At 31.0% G+C, this 14181-nt stretch overlaps 2 protein-coding genes across 2 annotated transcripts; one reads left to right on the plus strand and one right to left on the minus strand.

The window, feature by feature from the left end:
* Positions 1 to 48: 48 nt before the first annotated feature.
* On the minus strand, positions 49 to 2533 carry LOC105163164 (zinc finger protein GAI-ASSOCIATED FACTOR 1). Its single transcript, XM_011081411.3, has 3 exons — positions 2173 to 2533; positions 1303 to 1699; positions 49 to 1223 (listed from the first exon to the last, which is right to left on the minus strand). The coding sequence occupies exons 1-3, from the start codon at positions 2348 to 2350 to the stop codon at positions 221 to 223; spliced, it is 1578 nt and encodes a 525-aa protein (XP_011079713.1). The 5' UTR covers positions 2351 to 2533; the 3' UTR covers positions 49 to 220.
* Positions 2534 to 10849: 8316 nt separating this feature from the next.
* On the plus strand, positions 10850 to 11631 carry LOC105163163 (nuclear transcription factor Y subunit B-1). Its single transcript, XM_011081410.3, has one exon. The coding sequence runs from the start codon at positions 10907 to 10909 to the stop codon at positions 11414 to 11416; it is 510 nt and encodes a 169-aa protein (XP_011079712.1). The 5' UTR covers positions 10850 to 10906; the 3' UTR covers positions 11417 to 11631.
* Positions 11632 to 14181: the final 2550 nt, after the last annotated feature.

Genomic DNA, 14181 nt, shown 5'->3' on the forward strand with positions numbered 1-14181 from the left:
GTCTAAGTACGTAGATCTTAATGGTAATTAATTAGTTGATCAATCAAATAACGAGTAAAAAAAAATCATTAATCATAGTTATTTTGCAATTATTACATCAAGTACATCTTTTATCGGACCAAGAACCAATATTCTACTTCACAATCACGTTCAACTTTCATGGAAAAATCCCCCGGATTGATGACTGGATCCTCCCATACATCATGGTGTGTTTTCGACATCATGAGAAATCCTGTTGATGAAAAGGGTTTTGCATCACTTGCATTCTCTGTTCATTCATACCTTCCATCTCCAATCTCTTGTAATGCTCATTCTGCGGCCTTGACCCCCCCACACCCAAGAAATCGACGGTCGTCATATCATCTCCCGCACCTATTCTTGTCGGAGTTCTTGCCATGATGTTATTCTTTCTCTGTCCAAGCCCACAATTCTGATCACTTTCCTCTTGCACTTCCATTACATTCTTCAAGAATCTGGCCGCGGAGCTTCCGTCCCCGCCCATTAGCATTCCGCCGTACATCACCATATCACTCACGGCGGAGCCACCAGCTCCGCCGCTCTCAAACAGCTGTGCCATCTCTTGCACTGGGCTCTTCTGCAATAGTTGAGTTGCGAATCCTCCACTAAATCCTGATGGCGGTTCGCTTTGGGCGTGGAAAGTGTCGAACGAATGCACATTGGATATGGGCCTAGGCCCAGGACCTGGCCCAGGTGCTTGATCTGGGCCAGCCATGCTGCTGACGAAGCTCTTCTGCATCATGGGGGAATTCATAGAGTTACTCGCAGTTGCGCCCATTTGGGCTGCTTTCTGCAACAGAGCCGTAGCAGACATGTGGGACGGCCCAGCGTACTGCCCCAGGTTCTTGTTGTCTTGTTGGTAATTGTAACCTGATGGGCTGGAATTTGAGCTCAACTGAAGCCCAGATGATGATGAGGGCCCGTTCCTTGGGCTTGCAAATAGGGTTCCCGAACTGGTAGAAAACATGTTCATGGGCTTGAATGGGATTGGGAGAAGCTCCTGGGGGAGAGATTTCAGTGGGTTGGTGAATTCAGATAAGGCGATGGATGTGTTAGTGTTGGTGCTAATGGGCATAGTTGACATGAGATCAGCCATTTGGGCCTGCATATTTGGGCCCAATGAGCCCATCACCCCTTGATTCACCTTACTGTTTTCTTCAGCCAGTGCATCACAGAATGCCCTGTGAGTTATAAAGCTGTCCCTCCTGAACATTGAACAAACCAAACTAATCACGCACATAAAAAGCGCATTTTTCACTTGTTAAAAATGAAGCAAAAACGCACCTGGAGAAAATAGTGCCACAATCACATTTGTATTCCCTTGTACCACAAGTCTTCTGATGAGCCTTCCAGTCTGATTGTACTGCATATTTTTTGGAACATTTGTCGCATTTCCATTTCTTCTCGCCATGTTTCCTGCTGTAATGCTTCTTGATGCCGGTGAGATCGCCAAGAGCACGAGCGGGATTGTGGTGGACACAAGAGGGTTCGGGGCAGATGTAAACACGCTTTCTGACCTCAGTCGTAGCTCTTTGCCTTAGCTTCCATGGGAGATTGTGACCCCTCCTGTGTAGCTGCAGATTTTGATCCCTTTGGAACCCTTTGTTGCAAATCTCACACACAAATCTGTTTGTTGCCATAAGGGTTGTAGGTGAGAGAGCAACAACTTCAGCTGTGGGATCTGATCATCATCATCATACATATGAAAAAAAAATTAAACCAAAAAAGCTATATATATCTATATGCATGTGTAGTTGAAGAAGTAGCTAGGTGAGTATGCACATATATACACAGTTAAAGGGATATATATCTATATCTGTCTATATATATATAGGAAATTAAGGAGCAATTAATCAAGAACAGTATACTGTGGAAGGGAGCAATTATTGTTATCATGGGAGCTGCAATTATTGGAGCCTTTTAAAATAATAATGACTTGTTCTGATTAGCTCTTAATTGTTAATTAGGGAACAGTTGAAAGTTTATTAAATATCTATCTTCATGTTGGACTAACTAAAATCATCAACATCCAAATATGACTCATCATCACTGTAACAATTAATACAAAACCAGAAAACTTGTTATGATGTATTTTGAAGAAAGTAAATATGTAAATTAAAGGAAAGAGAGATGAGGATGAAAGTGGTATGTTGCCTGGAGTTCCTGGTAGATTTCTTTTCTTCTTAGGCTGAGAGTGGTGGTGGGAGGTGGAGGCATTGGTAGTGTTACTTGTATCAGTGGAAGTGAGTGATAAGTTATTCTGCTGCTGCTGCTGCTGCTGTTGAACTTCATCAGAAGAGAAACTGCCCTCATCACCTGTAATATTTGACATCTCTATCTACACTTGTAGTTGATAAGCTTCAATTGGTGTGTCTGTTTCTTTGTCACTTTGTTGTATTTTGGTGAAGATATATAAAATGAGGAGAGGAGAAGCAGTCTCCTCTATTTCTGGATGATCAGATAGGAAGAGGGAGAGGGAGACTCTTGTTGGAATTACTAAGCTAGAAATGTGTGTGAACATATGAATTTGCTCTCTTCTTTGGCTTATTTGCTATATATATAGTAGAAGAGACAGCTTATGATGTTGATATCCCCCTAATTTTCTTTCTATATAATAATTATTAGGATTAAATATACTTTTTTATTCTATAACTTAAATTATTTGGCGTTTTCGTCCTTTAATTTTTTTAAGATAGCATTTTAGTTTGATTTTTTTTTTAATTTTCGCGATTTCAGTTATTTTTTTCGTCAGAGTTCACTTTCACTAGGAAAGGAGAACTTCGGCAAAAAAAGAATTGAAATCGCAAAAATTAAAAGATGTAGGACAAAAATACTACCCTAAAAAATTAAAAGATGAAAATACCAAATAACCCAAGTTATTGAACAAAAAATACATTCAAACCTAATTATTATTATTATAGCATATATATAAACATACCCTCTCAAAACAGAGGGGGAAAAAAAGAAGAAGAAAGAAACATGCAATTGTGCTTTGTCTGCATGTTTACATCCGAATTGGAGCTATTAATGTTGTTATTTGATTCACACAGGATCGATAAAACCAAATAATTTGGTATTGTTTCTTTCAATCTTCCATTTTCAGAAACATATAAAACTCCAGATTTTTATCACACATTATTAGAAACACATGAGGATTAATATAGTTTCAGACAGAATGTCTAATAATTATCCTAATGTTCATGTTGAGATCCCGTGAATAAATTTATAATATGTTTCTTGTTATTAATTATATCGATGTATTGATTGAAAGTAAATTATCGTAATTTATTTATAAACATAAAAAAAAAGAAAAAAGAAAAAAGAAATCCTAGTTACCCTAACTAGAATAGTACAAACCAGCAGTCCGGCTGCCAATAATTAATTAAAACATCATAAACAACAACAAGACACAAATCAGAATGTGAAGCATATGCACTAAATTCTAACAACCTAGTCAAGAACCAACTACGTAGGAGCTAGACAAAATGTACGTACAAACACTAGTATTTTCACAGCATCATCGGTATAAACAAATATTCTACATGGGGTTCATCGATGGAATTCGATACGATTGATGAGCAGCATTAGCTGCACATACATGTAATGACACCCATAATCCAACAAAACTATGCACTACTCTTCAAATTAATTAGTGTTAATAAAAAAAATATATAATTATATTTTTCTCTAAATAAATTCTAAAATTACACAACACCCCCTTTACAAAATTCATTGTTTACATCTTACATTTTATTTTTTGTTATGATTTGGACAAAAAATATTGACGTTAGTAAAAAAAAAATTACACAAATTACCAATTTTATCTCTCATTTAATATTCTCATGTAATAATTTTTTTTTGTTGACGTCAGTATTTTCATCTAAATCCTAATGGAAGGGGGTCATATGTAAACAAAGAATTTTGGAGGGATCTAAGTATAGTTAATCCAATTGATTAATTACTTAATATTTGTTAACTATGTTTGATTAGTTAATGATAACAATGTTAAGCAATGGACAATTAGGTACTTGACATGAACAAAGATTCCTTTCCAATTTCGATAATTGTGTTTATGTTAAAATAAGCATTAATCCTATGCATATAAGAACAAGGGAATGAGTCAGATTAACGCGCTATATTCCTTTCATGTACGCTATTTTAATTATTATTATTATTATTATTATTGCAACCCATGAAACTGACGCTTGACTTAAACTTCTTCTTCATTCATCTATTTAATTTCTTCGATTTGGACATAATTATTATCATAAAAAAACGACATGTGAAAGAGCTATTAAGATTGTTTAGCACACATAAGATTGATGAACTGTGTCATTTCTATGACACTCATACCCTAATTTTACATTCATTCTTTTTTGATTAAATATTAATATATACTTAATTATGTGAATATTGATTTGCTGACTAGTTTAAAATTAATTGTAAAACATCAATTGCAAGAGTTATGATATAATAATTAAAAGGTCTAAATTATGATAAAACACCAGAGGTTAAATTTAATTACACATATGCTCATCGTCCCTTTGTAAATTATAAATACATCCCTTGATGTTATAGTTGCATTTCTATTAAATAGTGAAATTTTGCACAAACTGACACTTCATCAGGGGGCATATCTATAATTTGATAAAAAGTAGGGGATGTTTGTGTAGTTAAACTTAACTTTAGGGAATATTGATGTAATTAATTTACCTTTAATTTTTTTTTATTTTTTTTTTGGTTTTTTCTCTCCCCCAAATGAAACTTTAAGGTACTAATAATTGCCTTTAAGTTTTGATTGATATGTTTGTAGCGCGCGCTTCACTCAACATTCACTCGTTGTTGGGGTGATCAGCTCACTAACTAATCACATCTAATTATACCAAAATCCTATAAAACTCAAACAAAAAGTTACTTATCTTTATGAATCTTCATAGTACCTTCTACCTCTTTTAACATTTCACTTTTCCTCCATTCCAAAACTTCTAATTCAGACCAAATTTTATTAGATTTAAATAAATAATACGAAAGTGTATTGCATTTATCAAATGATTAATATTCAATATAAAACGAATGATATATATATATATATAGGACAATCATAATAACTTATACTCTATGATTTGTTCAGATAAATTAAATTTAGGGATAATTATGTATACACTTTCTGATTTATGGTCTATTTAGATAAGTCACTCATGTTTTTTAAAAATTATACACATATCCACAGAACATGTCGACATATTTACACAAATCACCCTTAATTTTTAAAAAATTATACATTTATCCCTAGAAACGTTAATATCGTTACACAAACTATCTTAGCTTTTTTGGTTGTCAAAAATAATTTTTATAATTATATAAAAAAAAACATGAGTGATTTGTGCAATAAATCATAAAGAAAAGAATGTAAATATAAGGGTTAATTACATTTTATCATTTGAACTATAACCGCTTTTACACTTTAGCATCTAAATTTTTTTTATTCCGTCAACTTACCATCTCAACTTGACAAAATTTTGCACTTTGTCATTTATAACTGTTTTTCTCCTCAGTATTTTTTCGAAAAAAACATCTCATATGAGGCACATGTGATATTTAATGGTTATGTGATGTGATATTATTGACATACGCATAACATATGCTGTTTTTTCATCTTGACATAAAAAAATTAAATGTTAAAGTATAAAAATAAGTATAGTTCGAAGGGTAAAATATAATTTACTCTAAATATAAATATCTTTTAAAATTTAATTTGAATAAAATTTTTTCTTTAACAAAAAAAATATTGGGGGGGGGGGGGGGGTTGGGTTGGCTTTCCTTTGGACAATCTTAGACCTTTTGACTTTAAAGTAAAGATGATCACTTTTTGGTGGGAATATTTTAAACAACATTTCACTCTAAAAGCAACCAACCTCAAATCATTACTCAATCTATTGTCCCCTGCGCTAATTCTATGTGGAGGGGCAATTTGCTTTTGATGGGCTTTGCCGTATTGTACTTTCAGTCAACTGCTATCCCTTCATGTAAAAGTATTTGTCCCTCTCATGCAAACGTACAATGCTTTAAAGCATGTGTTACGAAAGCTGCAGACAGTGTTAATGCAGAGGATCCCTGCCTGCTGGTAGTCTTGTCACCGGCCTTAAATGAGGTGGGTCATAATATGTTTGTTTAAGGCATCTCTCATATATATGTTTCAATGTGTTCATGCCAGCCCTTTATTTATTTCTGGAAAAAAGCAATTTGCTTGTTTTTTTTTTTTTTTTAATTTTCACAACAGTAATTCAAATAAAAATATAGTTATTTATAGGTGTTTTTATTAAAAATATATTTATTTGATACTACAGTCCAATATAAGACACAATCCCATTAACTAATTTGAATATATTTTCATTCACATGAAAAATTATAGGAAATTAAAAATACATATTTTTCAAGAAAATTGAACATTAAAACATAAGAAAAGGGCTAATAGGAATAATATTATTTAGGGCAGAATACACTTTGCCCTCTTGAATTATTTGTCATGTAACAGTTACCCCTAAACTAACAAATATCTTTTATTTATAGTAAAGTAAACTATAATTAATGAGTTAAATAGTTTGAATTTTATTTTTTTAATACACTCAAAGTTAAGTAATGAATGAGTATAATAAATACACAAAAGTATTTCATGGGAACATTTATAATTTGATAATAAAATTAATTTATTAGCTATTTATTCTTTTAGTAATTATATATCGATTTCTTGAAACATATTTTCTTTAAAAAAAATGATAAAATATATTTATTTATTTATTTCTAAAAATATATAGCTTTTGGTTAAACGTATATATATTTGTCAATTTCTTTTAAGAAGCATATATAAGTTGTTGGTTATATTATATTTTTTGTGTGTCTATTATATAAATATGTATATATTAATTTATACTCTACTTTTAGTTTAAATTATTCACTTATTAAAAAAAAATATTTAAAAAATAACTTGATGATGATTTAGTGTGTGAAATACTAAAATATATTAAGAATAATATAATTGTTCAAGGTATGAGGGACATTTTTGTCCAACCAAAGGGGTAAATATTACATGACGAATAATTTAGTGGGGCAAAGTATATTTTACCCTATTGTTTATTTCTTTATCATTAATTACTCACATTGTTCATTTTTCTATAATATATTTTTTTTAATTTTGTAATAGTCTCGATAATATATATATTTCATACACGCACGCGAATGTGCTAAATAAATATTAAACCTAACACCTCAATTTTATAAAATTTTGGGTTCTCAACCATTAGGGTGTCCCGGTCCCTTATCCCTAGGGAACAAACTAGCAAATTCGGCTCAAAATTCTCTAGTGAAAGTTTTGAGTTCGAATTTAATTAGGTATGTATTATAAAAAAAAATATGGGAGAATTATGTTTGCACCCTTATGATTTGTCTACATAAGTTATTCATAATTTTTTTTTATATAATTACATAATTCATCCTTGATAACAAGAAAATAGGAAAAATTTATGTAATGATATTGATATTTTAAAAGATGTTTGCATAATTTTTTAAAAAGTATGGGTGGTTTATGTAAATAATGTTAATATTTTTTTATGGGTGTATGTGTAATTATCCAAAAGTAAAATAATAATTTGTGCAAACAGACAATACATTATGCAAACATAGTTATCCTAAAAAAAAGGGAAAAAACCGTTAGGGTGTCTGAAATTGCAGTATTTAACAGTAATTTGTTTCCTCTCAAAAAAAAAAAAAAAAAAAAGTAATTTGTTTGAAGAATATATTTCATTTCACAGTGGACAGTGTGAAGAGGCCCAACTGAGTAGGACATGAGTGAGCTCATCACGGCCCAAATTGTTACTGGATCATAATCCAATAAGCCCAATTGTTACTGAAACGGGAGAATGGACCATTAAACCTGCTACTAAATCAATATGACTTACACAATTTTAATTTCTTTCTTTTTTCGGGCTAAAACTTTTTATATATGTAGTATTTGTTTTTTGTTTTTGATAATTTTACCTTCGTATGTAATAGATATAGAAATATTATAAATACATAATATTAATAAATAAAATAGAAAGTGAAGAGTAGTGGGTAAGGTGAAATCTGGGAAAAAAAAAAAACAAATTGTGAAATATTCTGAAGGAGGTGACGAATTTAGAGTCGCTTTCAAGAACTGAATGCCTGCACTCACATCCACATCCACATCCACATCCATGTCAAAGGATTATGTCTTAGGTATATATATAAAAACACACACTGGTTGTAGTTGAGACAGAATCCCTTTTTGCGTCCAACATTCCAAGTGAATGCTTAACTCATCCAGGTAGGTAACGCTAATTCATTACCTTTCCAAACTACTATTGCTACTCATAATATCACAAATTAACTGAGACTTAACCCCGATTTTGACCGAGGTAAGTGATGAGCTGCATTAAGTTAGTTATTTGCTATTTGAGGTGGGGTTTACTTTTTATTTTGTTTAGATTGTGAATTAGCCTACAACACAATACGTTAGCCTTGTCCGGGTGTCCCTCTAGCTAAAACTCTTTGAATTTTAAATCAATTTGCTTAAATTATATTGAGATTGCAGGAGCTAGACCTCATGGCCGTTAGTGCATATCTATATGATAGAGGTTCATGGGTGTCGAGTTTGACATAAATTAATATTATTACTCTAACTTAAAAACGTAAAACATATGTGGGGTATTTGGGAAATGATTTAATTTTTTTAAAAAAAATAATAATGAAAAATGAAGTAAAGTTGAAGCAGATGATGATCCGTTGAGTTGAGCAGCAGCAACTTTAGTTTGTGGTCCAAAAGCTTTAATGGTAGTTAATAAGAGGAAAGTAATTAATATTAGTTGTAGAATGTAATGTAGGGATTGGACCACATAATATTCCAAGTAGGGTGAGGAATATATATAAATAAAAAAATGGTAGGTATATATTCTTGGAAATATGAATAAATAAATAAATTGGAGGAATTCCAAAAGGAGAAAAGAGGTATCTACTTCACTTTACCCTAAAAAGTATCCCTTTCACATAAATTCCCATTCATTGGCTTTCCAAAGTTGACCTTTTTCAGGAATAATGAAGGTTTGCATTGCATCACCTGCAACACTCTCACTTCCAACAATTAATTAATTATATATAACTTAATTGCACCAACAATTTGACTTCCCTAATTATTCACCCCCCCCCCCCCCCACACACACACACAACAAATATATATATATATATATATATATAATTTTTCTCAATTCTTCTTCTTCTTCTTTTTTATTTTTAAATTAAAAAAAAAATAGGGTCCTCCAATTACTGTTGATTTACAACATCACTACTGATTAGGGTAATCAGTAAATTAAGTGATGCATGAGAGTAGTGAGAAGGGGGGGACCATATGTATATATATATACATATGTGTGTGTGAAGTACTACATATATATAATAATTGAATAAAAATTGGAAAAGGTGTGATTTTTTCTCTTTAATTAAATTTTAGGGTTTTAATTAGAGTTCTCAAAACCATGAGAAAAGTGACCTAACTCGGTACCATCAATGGAAATTTTGCCTGCCACTAATTTCCCCACTTTTCATCTTCACCCCCATACATATATAAATGCATGATTCATTCACATATATTAGATCAGGGGTTTAATTATTTGTCTCATCATATTATTTCCTAATACCAACACTTTAATTATTTTACTATATTTTTTTTTGTCTTGAGGAGAGAAAATTAATTAGCTCTTGATTTCATTATATATATATATATATGTCACAATAAGAAAATGACTCAATAGCTACGAAAAACTTTATTCCTAAAATTAATATCGAGCTAATTAACAAGTAAAATTGTTATTGCTAATCTACATTATTTAACATATTTTTTAAATAATTTTTTGCTAAATTTGTTATAGCAAATAAACTTCCGTTGCTGAATTTAGTAGCAAGTAAAGTCTTGTGTTAAATAATAAAGATTAACAACAAAAGTTTTACTTATTAATTAGTTTAATACTGATTTTTTTTCCGTAGCTGTTTAACCATTTTCTTATAGTGTATATATTATGACAAGTTGATCACACTCATAATTAGTGTGTTTTCTAGACTCAAGTTTGCTTATTCTGAGACCTGTTAAAACACACACACACTAGTTAAAATTTCAGATGACCTGCTACGAATCATATGGATCCCTCATCAAATTAAACTCAGACTGGACTTTATTATAATATGTTTGAATAATTAGTAAAGTTATTGAAATAATTTTGTAAGTGCACTACTTTAATTTCTCTTCTTATTGCTTTTTAGATGAATTTTTGTATTTTATTATTCTCTTTGGGTTACAGTTTTAGGCTTTATTATAAATTCCGTCAAAAACATATATTAATTCTTTATAATGAAAAATCCCAATTTCAATTATGTGAAGGTTGCAATTCTAGCTTTGTACAAATTTATTTTTTATAATTTCATTTGGCGTTTTTGAAAATTTTCGTATGTTGAAGGTAAAAAATAGCCGAAAAAATGTTTGTGACCTACACGTTTTCCTTCTTTAATTATATGTAAAACTACTTATAATTTTATCAGATTTACACACTCTATATTACAAGAAGATTATTGATTTGTTTAAGAATTGAATTATATATTTATTGCAAAATGTATTAGAATTCTTTACGATTTAAAAGATTATTACTTAATTAATTTGGTTGAAAATTTTATGGGTTCCGTCCCATCAAATATACATCCATACATAAAAGTAAGGCCGTGCGTAGGAGGCTATATAAAGTGAAGTAAGGGACATGATGAGAAACGCAACGTGTCTGTGTATTAGAGGATATATATCAATAGGTTTTCTCTATATACCATAGGAATTATGGTAGACAACATAGGCCCTAAAAACTCATCCTCACACAAAGATAGAGGGTTCAAATACTGCTGTAATGACTACGCTGAGGAGGAAACATCAGGGCTGATCAAGGAGCAAGATCGGCTGCTGCCGATTGCAAATGTGGGGCGAATCATGAAGCAGATCCTGCCCCCCAACGCCAAAGTCTCCAAGGAAGCTAAGGAAACCATGCAAGAATGTGTGTCGGAGTTCATCAGCTTTGTGACGGGCGAAGCATCTGAGAAATGCCACAAGGAGAAGAGGAAGACCGTGAATGGAGATGACATCTGCTGGGCTTTGGGGAACTTAGGATTCGACGACTACGCTGAGTCTTTGAAGAGGTATTTGATCAGGTATAGAGAGGCAGAAGGAGAGAGGGCCAATCAGAACAAGACCGGTGCTGGCCCGGAGGAGAACCAGACGGAGGAGAGACAGCAAAGGGGGCCTAATTCTCCGCCACCTTTCAGTTTCCATCTGAGGGAAAAGAGAAGAGCTTAATTAGGGCTAGCTATATATGCATAAAGTTAAGATACAGTAAGTCAAAAATTAATAATAATAGTAGCTCCGATTTGCTTTTATGTATAATTTCGTGGATGAATCTATATAAATAGGATTCTGGTGTTTTTCATACTTGGTTGTAACTTAATTAGGGTGAGATAATCTGATGTTGTAATACAAGAACAAATTAAGTTTGTGGTTTGGAGGTTTGATCAGTAGTTTGTTTTGTGTTGGTCAATTAAGTGTGTAATTAATAAATTAAATTAACTTGTTGCATTGTTAAGTAATATGTGTACGTACTAAATGTGTAGGATGGATATTTTTGTTGAATGATAATATATATATAGTGGATCCGGAATTGCCAATTGGGGTTTTCTAAGATTTTTCCAATAGTGGCAAATAAATTACAAGATTCAATAGCTTAATGCAAATCGGATTTGGTGGTAATTAGGGTCTCCCTTGTAGCTACTTGTTGTCTACCAGTACCAGCCCAATGGAAACACACACGTGTAATTCCTAGATATGCTGAATTGGCATTGTTCAAGACAGTATATGTATATGTTTACCACTGCGCGCTTTGGGTTTGAGAAACCCTAGATATATTACATGGAGGGCAGGGCAGGGGGACCACCTACCTTCCTATTTCTTTCTCTTCTTAAAATCTACAAAATATGTATATTGGATGTATTCACCAAATCAGATTCCACGACGTCCTCCGTTCTTTATTCCCACAACTCTGGATCATCACTTGAAACAATATTAATATATAAAAAATATTTATCCCACAAATTGACAGCCAAAATGAGATATATACACTTCCATCTTTTTGGAGATTTTTTTTCTTTTTTTAAATAAGCGATTCATTATTTCATTTAATACATTTAAATTTTAATACTGATTCATTATATTGATAATTCAAATTGACGAATACATCCAAAACAAGTGGACGATGATAAAAAAAATTATTATATTATAAAGCATTAGACCTATTAATTTGTTAAAATGAATAGTTCTACGCATTAATTAATATATATGTTCGGAGAATGTGAACTCCGACAAAAAAATAAAATAAAATTGTGGAAATTAAAAATATATAGGATCAAATTAAATACTATCATAAAATATTAAAGGAGAAAAACTCCAAATTAGGAGACAAAAAATGCATTTAAGCAAAAACCACATAATATAAAATAAAGGTTTCTAATAATATTTTTAGTGCGAAATTACTGTTGGATGTGATAATAATCTGATTTGATTAATTATTATTAACATGAAATAACGTTTAGGCTAACTATGGAAATTAATCAAACAGTAGAATGATGAGGTTAAATCAAATAGTAGTAGCTTAAATCAAAACATTAAAATCGTGTTTCACATTCTATGTCAAAATACAGTGATCAGAATATGTCAATTTTATACAGAAATTTAACATTTCTATAATAATAAATAATAAATAGAGAGGTTTGTCCATACATCTTTATTTCTATGTACAATACAACTTTGATATTAAATAAATAATATAATAAATAGCTCTTGTTTTGGGCCAATGAAGATCCATGTTGATCTGGGCCTTTCAAACATTGGAGTTGTCAGTTACCATTTTCACATCTATTTTCTTATAGTTAAAAGCATATTGAGAACACCATGGCTAAATTGGGTACAAGGTGAATGGTAATAGCATCTACTACATCATTTATATATATATATATATATATATATATATATTTTAAATAAATCGATTACAATAACAATTATTCCTATCAACATTATTATCTAATAAAAACTATTATAATAATCATATCCTGCTTAAAAATACCTACTATTACAGAAAATAACAACTCTTACTATGCAGTAGACAACAGACAATAACTCCTAATACGCAATAGGCAACATCCATGCAACATCAATATCTAACAAAAACTATTACAATAATAATAAACAACAACTCCTACTATGCAGTAGACAACATCTCATGCAAATAGCGGAGTTCGAACCCACGATATCTAAAATCATGAGGACTTAGCTTCGCCGTAACTTTTCATGCAAATAGCAATTTGTGCATTTTTCCAACCCTACCAATCTTTCCTTTAACATTTTGTGATTAAAATTTGTCCCTGTCCTGTTAATAACATTCTCATATTATTTTTTTATTATTAGTAATACTTTTATGTATTTATTATTTTGTAGTACTGATTTTTCTACTGAGGATCGCTTATTTTATATGATTCAAGAATCAAATATATTGAATAAATCATGTTAGATTAGTTATTTAAATATTGTAATAGTATAATAATTTATATAAGCAAAAACGGGCTAAAACAAAAGAAAAGTTTTTGAATATTTGATCTATTGAAAAATTAATGAAAGAAATGACTTAAAGTCGCGATTTATAGAAAAATGTAGAGATGCAAAAACCTTAATGAAAAATCTCATTGGGGTTTTTAGATTTAGTACCGATTGGGTGGTCTCGTCAAATTGACTTTCTATTCGTTGCTCTCCTTCTCTTATTGTCTTTGTCTATCCTTTGAATCATCGAATAATATTATCTCATAAATAAAAATTATGATTTTACTAAAAATTAATATATTATATAATTTAATTAAAAATATTTGACCAATTGTATTTTTATAATGACGTGCTATAAGTATTATTAGTTTTTTTTTTTTTCATATTTTGTTATTCTTTTTTTTTGGTAAATATTTAATTATATAAAGGAAGTATGTGGGAGCGCTTTAGAAAAATACTTTTCAACTTATGATTCTTAA

This window comes from Sesamum indicum, linkage group LG6 (assembly GCF_026168435.1).
Source record: "Sesamum indicum cultivar Baizhima isolate 11 linkage group LG6, ASM2616843v1, whole genome shotgun sequence".
In the NCBI taxonomy this organism is placed as follows: domain Eukaryota; kingdom Viridiplantae; phylum Streptophyta; class Magnoliopsida; order Lamiales; family Pedaliaceae; genus Sesamum; species Sesamum indicum.